The 12612-nt window shown below is 36.4% G+C and overlaps 1 protein-coding gene across 2 annotated transcripts in view; it reads left to right on the top strand.

Moving 5' to 3' along the window:
* The window catches only part of Ophn1 (oligophrenin 1), a 442504-nt gene that overhangs the window by 403763 nt on the left and 26129 nt on the right, over positions 1 to 12612 (top strand). For both annotated transcript variants that reach the window (XM_005401585.2, XM_005401584.2), the window contains exon 20: positions 9405 to 9552. In XM_005401585.2, coding sequence (XP_005401642.1) covers positions 9405 to 9552 — 148 coding nt within the window. The remainder of the gene's footprint in view (positions 1 to 9404; positions 9553 to 12612) is intronic.

Raw genomic sequence — 12612 nt, 5'->3', positions numbered from 1 at the left:
AGGATGGCAGCACCCAGCTAAGCTGCAAGCACACACCAGGGTGGAATGGGGGAGGAATGCCCCCAAGCAGCTCCTTCCTCTCCCTTACATATGCAAGCTATCCACTCCCAGGCGGGTGCAGCTCTCACACCCATATTGAACTCTAAAAGCCTGCCCCATATCTGCAGGAGGCTTTGGGGGGACACACAGACATAAACCATAACATATATATATGGAAATTTCTATTTTATATATATATAATGGTGGGGAGCCAAGGGGACCCTAAGTCCAGTCAAAATAGTGGCTAACCAGAACAAAGGTCTCAACTCAGGGCCAAACCTGAGAGGGGAGTGGCTCAGGGATGAGTGACTGAGAGAAGGGTGGGAAGTATGTGAGTGCTGTGAGCTGGGCTGGGTAGGAGGCCTGAAATCACCTCTGCAAGATGCAGAGAGAGAGGTGTGCAGAAGGAGTAATGTGCACGTCACAGATTGGCGCAGTATCTAGTGTTTTGGGTTCTGTGCTTCCGTTTTGAAGTGTAATCATCATGCCCTGAGGTTGAACAAGCTTCTCGATTTCCACAAGAAAGCTTACTGGTATTGAGGTTGTATGCAATATGTAAGAGCAATTTTGGGAGAATTTACATCTTAATAATATTGAATTTTCCCACCTGTGAGTAAAATATCTCTCTGTTTATTAGGCTTTCTTGATTTTTCACAACAACATATTGAAGTTTTTAGCAATCAAGGTCTCCCCTCTCTGGTACTCTGCCCTGCAAATGCTCACTTCCTTGCATTCCCTATGCTCCCAACTCTATCTCCTCAACTGAGAGAGGCTACTAAGGCTCCACTTGGGTTTCTCTTCCTGCACTGCGGCCTACATAATTCTCTTTACTTTCTAAGTGGAATAATCATAGCGCTCAACCAGTTTGTTTTTCCACTTTCCCAAAGATCAGTTTCCTTCTCTGCCAGATTTCTAATGCCTCAAAACCCATCGTTGCATTCTCATTTCCCTCTCTTTCCCTCTCACTTCCTCCCTCTCTATGTCTCTCTCTCTCTCTCTCTCTCTCTCTCTCTCTCTCTCTCTCTCTCTCTCTTTTTTCTCCCTCCTCCTCTCTCTGTCTCTCTCTCTCTCATTTTCGGCCAAAAGATTAAAACTAGACCCTGTTGTCCTATCTTCACTGGAAGAAGAAGTAGTTATTATGGTCTTTTTATTGAGCAATTTTGCCGTTTCCAGCATAATTATAAATGTGCTTATTTTTGACCCAGTAGTTCCATGCAGGCTTCTATATGACAGAGGTTGAGCAGGAAACATGACAGACATACTTTCATAAAGGTTACAAATCTCTCTAGAAGACTGGCACCAAATTAAATAAGTAGAATATGAACTATATTCAAATGTGATTAGAAATGCTAAGGAAACAAAAGAATAAAAAGGAAGGCAGATAATAAGTGTTGTATAGACAGAAGTATATCAAAGCTTATACACATTAACCTGAAAGGTCTTCCAGAGAAAAATATATTTGACTGGAATCCTGGGAAATGGACAGAGCAATCTACATGGATATCTGGAGAGAGAGAATACTCCAGGTACAAGAAAAAGTCAGTGCAAAGGCCCTGGTGTGTTTCAGGAACAGAAAGAATTATTTGTAACTACTGTTACAGTCTTGGAGCAGATACTCATGAAAATGTAGCTATTCAGAATATTATTCCATCCTGATGACAGAACCAGGAAAATGACCTAGAATTTGGTGGCCTCAGTGCTCATCTGCTGCCTGCTATGTCATATTCTTTCTTTCTCACATCCTACAAGACGCTATATATACTAATTTGTAATTATTCACACATTGTTCCATTTTCATTGCCCAGCTTTTACACAGGCTCACTGCATGTTTCCAATCATGTGATTTCCATGGTGACCCTTCCCTGACAGGATGCTTGGCCTGACATTTCATTTCTCACTAATCATCGGCGTTGACATTGTTACTCACACTGGATGAACTGAAGTCCCCTTCCTCTCTTACCACATATGTTTGTCATTTCAAAGTATGTACACTGAGGGGAAAAGGCCATTCTCCCCAGAGAGACAGAAATCCTTCTGTACACATGACAAAGTATAAAAATCCTAATCATGGTTCTTCCCGCACTCCTTCAGCACCATGGATATGATCCAAGGTTATTGTTTGTTTTTGAATTTCAATTTTATTTTGCTTTAATTTTTAGAATAGGTAATACACCCTTGTGTGCAATTTTCAAAGAATAAAATTATATGAGAGAAAAATAAGTTTTCTTCTCTCTTTTCCCCAGTCAACCATTCTGTCAACCACTTCTGCCTAGAAACAAACAGTGGAACTGGATCCCTTGGTATTTAGGAAATATTCAGTACATATGCATATATGTGGATGTAGGTACATTTAGCTTCTCTGAATCTGACCTCCACCCATACAAAGCATCTTAATAATTTTATTTTTATTATTATTATATGTTTGTTACATAATAATTACATTCATTTTGGGGAATTGGTACATATACAGTATCACAGCTTGATCAGTTTTACTTCTCTCTTCCCTCATCTCCCACCTCTTCTCTTCCTCAGATTGCTCTCCCATCTCCGTAAACTCTACCTCCTTCTTTCCTGCCATCTCTCTTTTATTTTGTTCTTTAAGTTATGTATATTTTGGGTTTCTCATATAAGAGAAGCTATGTGACATTTAACCTGTATTTGATTTATGCCACTTAGAATTATGGGCATAGAGCCTGCTATTGTGAATTGTGCTGTCATTAAACATGGGTGTACATGTATTAGTGTAATATTATGTCTTTAATTCTTTCAGGAAGATACCTAGAAGGAGAATAGCTGGGTTGAATGGAATATGTACTTTTTGTATTTTGAGGACTCTCCATAGTGGTTGTATTCGTTTATATTCCCACCAACAATGTAGAACAGCTCCTCTTTCCTTCGCCTTGCTAACATTTGTTGTTGAATTTTTGATGATAGCCATTCTTTCTGGAGTAAGATGGAATCCCAGTGGTCTTCTGATTTGCATTTCCCTAATGGCCAAAGATGCTGATAATTTTGTGTACCTATTGGCAATTTGTACTTTTTGAGAAGTGTCTTCAATTGCCCATTTATTTATTTATGTTTTTTAAAGAGAGAAAGATAGAAAAGAAATAATGCCGAGTTTCAAAACAGGATAATAGGAAATTAACACTGGTTAGTGTATTGCATATTGTTGTCTTCAAAGTAGTTGCTCAGATTACAAGATGTAGGCATGCAAAATTAATTGGCTAATATAAGCACAAACCGATCTTTTCTTTTTTAAAATTTTATTTTTAAGAGAAAAGAACAAAAACCAAGTAACAAAACCAAAGACAAAAACAAAACAACAAATCACAAAAAGGATAAAAATGATACAGAATTTCAAAACAAGATGACAGGAAGTCAACAATGGTTGTTGCATTATATATTGTTATCTTCAGAGTAGTTACCCAGATTGCCAGACATAGGCATGCAAGATTGATCAGTTAAGCATTAACTGTTCCTTTCAATAAACCAATAAAAATTAGTAGTACAATTATCTTAGCTATTGTGTGTGTGTGTTTGTGTGTGTGTGTATTTTTTCTTCACTAAACAAGATGGTAGGAATTCACCAATGGTTGTTATATTGCATATTGTTGTCTCTAAATTAGTTGTTCAGATTACTACATATAAGCATGCAAAATTGGTCAAAAAGTTTAATCATTAACTGTATATACACACATACATACATACATTGCTTTTTAAAGCCTGTATCATTTTTATTGTTTTTGTGTTGTTTTGTTTTTGTCTATGTTGTCATTTTGTAATTTTTTTTCTTCTCTTTAAAATATTTTTCTTTCCCTTCCTTCTTTCTTTTCTCCTTTCCCTTATCCCAGTTGTGCTTTACTTTTGAGCAGTTTCTTTCCCTTTCAGATTTTATTTACTCTTTCAGCTTCTTACACTAGGGAGACGATTGATACTTACACATGTGAGTCTGATTTATTTCACTTATGAGTATGGTCTCTAATTGCATCCATTTACCTATAAAAGCCTCTAGTTTTTCTTTGTAGCTGAGTAATACTCCATTGTATAAAAGTACATCGTTTTTTATTCATTCCTCAGTTTATGGGCATTTGGCTTATTTCCAAGATTTAGCTATGACAAATTGCACTGCTATAAATATGGGTGCACATATATTGCTGTGGTATGATGTTTTCAGTTCTTCTGGAAAAATACCCAGAAATAGCTGGATTGAATGGGACCTCTAATCCTAGTTTTTTGAGGATTCTGCATACTGATTTCCACAGTGGTTGCACCAGTCTATACTCCCACCAGCAGTGGAGAAGGGTTCCTTTTTTCCCACAGCTCCTCCAGCATTTGTTATTGACAAACCAATCTTTTCAATGGACTAAAAGAAATTAGTAGTATAATTATGTTAGCTACACTGTGTTTAGATATATCTATTCTTTTCCCTTCCTTTTCTCCTTTTCTCCTTCACAGTTGTTCTTTCCTTTTGAGCAGTTGCATTTCAATTTCCCGTTTTTAATTGGTCTTTTATTTTGTGTGAGTGGGTTCTAATTTTTTTGAGTTCTTTTTATATTCTAGATATTAGTCTTCTGTCTGAGAAGTAGCTGGACATATTTCCCCATTCTGTAAATTGCCTTTTTACTCCAGTGATTATTTTCTTTGCTGTGTCAAAGCTTTTAAATTTTATATGTCCTTTTATTGAATTTTGGTATTATTTTTTGTGCATTTGGAGTTCTTTCAGAAAGTTCTTGGCTATGTCTATGTTTTTAAGAGTTTTACCTATTTTATCTTCCCTTTGATTCAGTGTTTGTGCTTTTATATCTAGGTCTGTGATCCATTTGATTTGATGTGATTTTGATTCAGAGTGAGCTATATGAGTTTAGAGTCATTCTCTTGCCAGTGGATAACTACTTTTCCTAGCACCATTTGTTAAAGACATTATCTTTTCTCAAGCATATAATTTTGACCATTTTGTAAAATATCATCTGGCTGAAGATGCAAGAGATTGTATCTGCATCTTCAATATTATTTTTTTGGTGAACATGGCTATTTTTATGCCAGTATTATGCTGTTTTTACTACTGTTGTTTTATAGTGTAACTTGAAATCCAAGATTGCTTCCTGCTCTCCTCTTTTTGCTAAGGATTGCTTTGGCTATTCTGATTCACTTCGGGTTCCATATAAATTTTAGCACTTTATTGTAGTTCTGTGAAGAATACTGTTTGTATTTTGATTGGAACTGCATTAAATCTGTATATCATTTTTGGTAATATTGTCATTTTGACAGTATTGGTTCTGCCTATCCAGGAAAAGAGAATGGCTTTTCATTTTCTAATGTTCTCTTTGTTCTTTTTTTCAGGATACAATAGTTTTCATTATAGAGGTCTTTTATTGCTATGATTAGTTTAGCTCCTAAGTGTTTAATTTTTTTCTACTATTATGAATTAAATTGTTCTCCTGAATTCTTTTCAGTGGGTTTATTATTGGTTTACAGGAATGCTATTGAGCTTTGTGTGTTGATCCACTTTACTCAGTTTGTCTCTTAATCATGTCTTCTGATGGAGTTTTTTGTGTCTTCTCTCTATACTTTTTTTTGTTTTTTGTTTTTTGTTTTGTTTTTCCTCCAGTACCAGGAATTGAACTCAAGACCTTGTGCTTGCCAGCCAGGCACTTTGCTGCTGAGCTAAATCCCCAGCCCCTGTGTCTTCTCTATAAATAATCATGTCATCTGCAAATAAGAATAGTTTGAGTTCTTCCTTTCCTATTTTTTCCATTTTTTTCTTACTCTTGCCTGATTGCTATGGCCAAGGTTTTAAATACTATATTGAAAAGGAGTGGTGAGGGAGGACACCCTTTTCTTGTTCCTGATTTTAGAGGAAATACTCAGTATTTTCTCCACTTAATGTGATGTTGGCAGTGGGTTTGTCATAAAACAGCTTTTATCAGGTTTACCTATTTTCATGAGGGTTTTTTGAAATCATGAGTGGATGTTAGATTTTTATCAGTGGCTTTGTATGCATCTATTGAAAAGGTCTTGTGATTTTATCCTTATGCCTATTTATGTGGCATATTATATTGATTGATTTATGTATATTGAACCTTCCTGACATCCCTGCATTTAAGCTCTCTTGGTCATGTCTTATGTTCTTTTTAATGGTGTCTTGCATTCTATTTGTAAGTATCATGTTTAGGATTTTTGCATCTATGTTCATTAAGCAAATTGGCCTCTAGTATTCTTTTGTTATTGAGTTTTTGTCTGGTTTTGGTATCAAGGTAACGCTAGCATCAAAAAGTGAATTTGGGAGTTTTCTTTCCCTTTGAAATTCATAGAAGATTTTGAAGAGTATTGGTATTAGTTTTTTACTGAACTTTTGGTAAAATTCAATGGCAAATTCGTTGGATCCTGGGATTTTCTTTGTTTGTGAGTTTTTGTTACTGCCTCAGTTTCATTGTCTATCACTGGTTTATTCAGGGTTTTTATATTATCTTAGTCTAATTTTGATAATTCATGTGTGTCTAGGAATTTGTTTATTTCTTCTAGAGTCTTCTGTTTATTGAAATATAAGTTTTCAAAATAGTTTCTTATAATCTTCTACATTTTGGCAGTTCCTATTATAATTTTGCCTTTTGCATTTCTAATTGTATTGATGAGTCTTCTCTTCTTTTGGTAAGATTTGTCACTCTTATTTATGCTTTAAAGAGACTTTGATTCATTGATCTTTTGTATATTTTTCATCTCAGTTTCATTAATTTCTGCTCTTATCTTTATAATTTCTTTTCTTCTACAAGTTTTGGATTTGGATTGCTCTTGTTTTTATAGGACTATGACGTGCTTTAATAGATTTCTTGGGGAAAGATCACTCTATTTTTCTTTTTTCTTCTTCTGTTTTTCTAATGTGGCCATTCATAGCTATAAACTTCCCTCTTAGAACTATTTTCATTGTCTCCCATAGGTTTTGTGAATGTTGTCATACCATTGTTTGATTCTAGGAAGTTTTAAATTTCTTCCTTAACTGCTGTTGTGATCCTTTGGTTTTTTCAAGGGTGTATGAATCTCCATGTGCCCATAGTTTCTGTTGCTGTTGATTACTAGTTTCATTCTGCCATGATCAGATATTATACAGGAAATTATTTTTGTATTTATGTAAGTGTGCTATATGACATAAGATGTGGTCTGTTTTGGAAAAAAGTCCATGTACTGCTGAGGAAAATGTACGTTTTCTGTTATTATTGGGTGAAACACTCCATAGATATCATTTGTTTGATGGTGTGGTTCAACTCTGGTATTTCTTTGTTGACTTTTTTGTCTAGTTGATCTATTTGTTCAAATGGGTTGATTAAGTCCCCATTGTGTCTATCTCTTTTTTTATCTCAAGTAGTTATTATTTTATGAAATTGGGTGTTCTAACATTTGACATATATATTTATAATTATTATCCCATCCTATTGAGTTGTTCCCTTTATCAGTATGTAGTGACCTTTTTTGTCTCTCTGATGCACTTTGGGTTGAAGTCGCCTTTGTCTGAAAATAGGATAGCTACTTCTTGCTTTTGGGCTCCTGTTGCAAGGGATATCATTTCTATCTGCTCACTTTCAATCTGTGTGTTCTTGTGGATGAGGTATGTCTCTTGAAGGCAGTATACAGTTAGGTTTTGGTTTTTCATCCAATCTGCTGGTCTGTGTCTTGATTAGGGAGTGACAACCGTTTATATTGGGAGTTACTATTGAAAGGTGTTTAGTGAAGGCTAGTATCTGTCTTAGTTACTTTTTTCTTGCTGCTGAGACAAAATACCCAACACCCAGAATTAAGGAAGGAAAGATTTATTTAGCTCACAATTTTTTAGCGCTGATTCCTGTATTTTTTCCCTTTGTTTAACTAATCTCCCAGTTAGATGTATTCTTTCCTTTGGGCCTTGTTTTCTTCTGTCTAGGATTTCCTTGAGTACTTTTTTGTAGTACTGGTTTTATGCTTATTAATTTCTTTCTGTTCTCTTTGTTGTAAAAAGTCTTTATTTTGCCATAAGTTTTAAAGGATTATTTTTCAGGATATAGTAATCTGGGTTATCAATATTGTTTTTTCTTTCTTTTAAGGCTTGAAAAACTTCACTCCAAGCTCTCTAGATCTTTATTGTTTGTGTTTAGAAAGCTGTTGTTATGCTGACAAACTTGGCCTTATAAGTTACATGATTTTTTCTCTAACAGCTTTTAGTATTCTCTTTGTGTTGAATTTCTAGGAATTTGACTGTGATGTGTTATGATGAAGTTCTTTCTGGTTGTGGATATTTGAGCTTCTATATGGCTCATTTACCTGGATACTCATTCTGTTCCCTACATTTGAAATCATCTGTACTATGATCTTGGTAAATAAATTTTTTATACATTCAGTGTCATCTTCTAGCTTTTCCTTAACTCTTATAACTTTTAGTTTTTGGTTTTTTTTTAAGTCATGTAATGTGGCACCTGTTCATTCCAGCTTCCCTTGTGTCTTGATTTTAGGCATCACTGAGTACATAGTTTACTACATGAACTTTGTCTTCAGGTCCTGGTAGTATCTCCTCAGTCATACCTGCTGCCCATATTATTTTCAGTTGAGGTTTTGTATTCAGGATTTGTGCTCGATTCCTTTTCATAATCTCTAATTCTTTACTAAAGGGTCATGTGTATTTTGCATTGTTTCCTCTAATTCAGTAAACTTGTTTGTGTGTGTGTATTCTCAAAGCTGGTTGAACGTCTTTAATTTATATCTTCTTTTAGCTCACTGAACATGTTTTATTTTTTTTGTTGTTGTTGGTTTTTTGTTTTTTTGTTTTTTTCCAATACCAGGAATCAAACTCACAACCTCACGCTTGCCAGGCAGGCACTTTGCCACTGAACTAAATCCCCAGCCCCATGAACATGTTTTATACTGCTAACTCTTTTCATTTGATTCCTACCACTCCCTGAGAGGTAAACAGTGCTGACCTCATGTTACAGGGAGGATGCTAAGGCTCAGATGGTGCTGTCCTCGAGTTACAGTAAGGGTACTGTGGCTCAGAGAACTGGGTACTGTGCTCAGGTCTCGCAAGCAGTAAATAGAACATCTAGGACTGAGGTTATTGTCTTTTCCCTACGTTCTTGCTGCTGCACTGAGGAGTACCAGGTCTTGTGCCTCGAAAATGGGAAGAGATACCAAGAATCTTACTGGTAGGTGGAATGATTGAGAAAATTCCAATTCCTTTAACCATTTTAGTGTTCATATGGGGGATGTTATGTGTAATCGTAATCCTGGTAGGCATCGGTTGGTGGGCGGTATGAGGAGATGTATAACTTACTCTCATTGTCACCTTTGTGACAGTTGTCTTTCTAACTCCTTACAACTTTGTTGTCTTTCTTACTCCTCCACAGATCTATTCAGGTCCACCTGAGGAAAGTGCTGCAGCCCCAGTACCTCCACCTCGAGTGGCAGCAAGAAGGCACAAGCCAATCACAATTTCAAAGCGTTTGCTGCGAGAAAGGACAATTTTCTACACTTCTTCCATGGATGAAAGTGAAGGTTAGTATCTGTCTTAGTTACTTTTTTCTTGTTGCTGGGACAAAATACCCAACACCCAGAATTAAGGAAGGAAAGATTTATTTAGCTCACAGTTTGTAAAGGTTTCAGTCCATACTCAGCTGACTCCAAGGCAGGGTGGCACATGGCAGAGGGCAACAGTTCATGGCAGCTGAAGACAGCAGAAGCAGCAAGAGCAAAAAAGTGGGGGAGAGTAAGCCTCTTTTCCTCCCTTCTATTGTAAGCAGGCTCCCCCCACCCAGGGGGTGTGTAGCACTCCTAACCTCTGTGCCCTCCTCTTGCACAGGCTCAAGATGAATACAAAGTAAGGACCCTGGCTCCCTGCAGAGTCACTTAGTTAAGCTTCTAAAGTTCTCAAATTGACACAATGAACAACATCCCGGAGCGGTTAAGGGCATGTCTTTTCACCCCAGGCTGTAGAACTGCCGAGTCACTTAGTTAAGCCTCTAGACTCCTCAAGTTGACACAGTCTATCAAGCACAACAGTACTGAAGTTCAAATTTAGCTTCTAAATCAAGATTAGACATAAAGAGGACTTTGAAGGGGTGAAATAAGGTGTAGCAATTTTTCGTCATACAAATATAGACTTTTCTTACTTAGCCCTGGGCTTACAAGCAGCTGAGAGAAACAAGGTTTATAATTTGTACCTAGAGAGGACATTAGTTCTTTGGCAGTGGATAGGATGTGGATGAATTTGTGAAAGAAGTTAACATGATCCCTAACAGAACCAGTGGAAAATCCAAGGTGTTCTTAGATCTATGCTCTCAGTACACAGTGATATGTATGCAGCAGGCTTCTTGAATGTTCTGAGATTTTAAAGTCAGCTGATATAGATTAAATAACTTCTATGTTCTGGGTATTAAGTAAAATTAGGGCATATTCCCTGGCTCAGGGAGCTTCATGGGTAAAGGAGACATAGATACATGAACAAATGTGGAATAATTGCTTGTATGGAAATTACACCCATTCTTTTTGGGACTTTGCCCCTCACTACCCTACTGAAACTACTTTTGTGCAGGTTGCCAATAATCCCCATGTGACCCAACCTAAAAGTCATAACACTATTTTTATCATACCCAGCTAGTGAGCAGCATTTGACACATTGACTGTCTTTTTTCTTGAAACATTGAACCTAGCTTTTAGAACAATAAACTTCTTTTTACCTCACTAAATATTCCATCTCAGTTTTCTCTATTGGTTTTACTTCTTTGCCCAACTACAACATATTGGAAGGGGCCAAAGTTTTTTTTTTTAAGAAAAAAACAAAAAACAAAAAACATTGTTTTCTCAGCCCTCTTCCCTCTGTTATTTTCCTGTGTGATCTCAATAAATCTGTTTTAAATGTCATTTGAGTGCTGAAGGTGATTTTCAAATTTTGTATGTAGGAACTGGCAGCACCAGTTACCTGACTGCTAAGGCCAAGAACTTCAGAATCATCCTTGATTAGTCTTCTTTTTGCCCCTACATCTGATTGCTCAACACTTCCTATCAGCTTTAACTGCACATTATTTATGCTAAATAAATCTTTCCATTTCCCATTGTTGCCTTCCTGACTGAGCCTTTGTTGTCTCTCATCTGGTGTCTTTCCTTGCCTTCTTGCCTACCTCTAATCCATTCTCCACATCAGCATGTGAAATGTACATCCTTCTGAACATACCAAGATGTGTTATGTACATGTAACAACGCCCAAGATAAATGTGGTCATTATGTACTACAAACATATCTCAATAAAAATTGAGAAAGAAATAAAAATGTAAGTCACATCCCATCATTCCCTTGGCTCTAAACTTGTAGTGACCTCTCTTCATGTTGAGAATATAATTTGCATATTACACTGTATTATATGACACTTCCTTATCGCTCTGATCTTAGTTGATGCACTTCACAGCTTTACCATCCCCTTTGATCTCTCTGCTATACTCTCATTGGTCTTGATGTTACTGGTAAGTGTCAAGCTTGCCAAACAGCCTTGCATTTGCTGTTCTCTTGGTCTTAAATATTGCTCTGCTAGAACTTCATGAGGCTTACTCCTTCATTCAGATCTTGGCCAAGTGCTATTTCCCCATAAACAGCTTCTCTGAGCACTCTAGTTAAGTAATTCTTTCTCCTTCTCCAATCATTGCCTATCTCTATACACTGTTTTATTTTATTCATATCACCTGCTACACGCATTAATGTACTATTATCTGTCTTTGCTATGGAATGTAAAATCTATTTCATCACCATTGCCTAGAAAATTCCTGCTATGCATTTCTAGAGCAAATAAAGGAATGTATAAGGAATGATGAAGAGAAAGGGATTACCTAGCTTAATGGATCACTTTTCTCAAAGAGGCTGCGAGCTGTCATTTAGGAGAAAATGGAAGGGAGCATTGACTGCATACTTTGTTGTATCATAAACTCTCTTGCTTGCTCTTATTTTTTGTTTTGTTTTGTCTTTGGTACTACTAGAGATTGGACCCAGAGCCTTCACACTAAGATACAACTCCCTCCCTTTTTTATTTTTTAACTGTGTTTTTTAAAATTTTATTATTTTTTAGAATCTAGCTAAGTTGGCCAAGTAAGCTTGAACTTGTGATCCTCCTGCCTCAGCTTCCCTGAGTGCTGGAATTACATATGAGTACCACTATGCCTGGATAATAGCATAATAGCATTTTTATGGAATAAATTTATTTGTTTAAAGTCTTCCCAAATGTAAGCTCTATACCTACAGAAACATTTTCTCACTGCTGAGAAAGAAGTGTTTTTCTCATAGCACAGTAGCTGGTACATAGTAAGTTCTCAAAAAGTGAATATAATAAATGAATGTACCAGGTGTCAGTGGACCTAAGGTCTAATTACATCTTGACCAATAGCCTGTTCAGTAACTTGAGCTAGCCACTTTTCCTCTCTGGGTTTCAATGTGCTTCTCTGTATGACTTGTGCCAGATCTTCAGTGAGTTCACCTAGTATTGACATTTATTTTTTAACTTTTTTAGACTGAAATATAATGCACATACCCTAGGAGTCACCCTTTTAAATTGCACAGCTCAGTAGTTTTAGT

The sequence above is a fragment of the Chinchilla lanigera genome, unplaced genomic scaffold, assembly GCF_000276665.1.
Source record: "Chinchilla lanigera isolate Chin_1 unplaced genomic scaffold, ChiLan1.0 scaffold00074, whole genome shotgun sequence".
Lineage (NCBI taxonomy): Eukaryota > Metazoa > Chordata > Mammalia > Rodentia > Chinchillidae > Chinchilla > Chinchilla lanigera.
The sequence above is the reverse complement of the archived record's forward strand: the minus strand, read 5'-3'. Positions and strand labels throughout refer to the sequence as shown.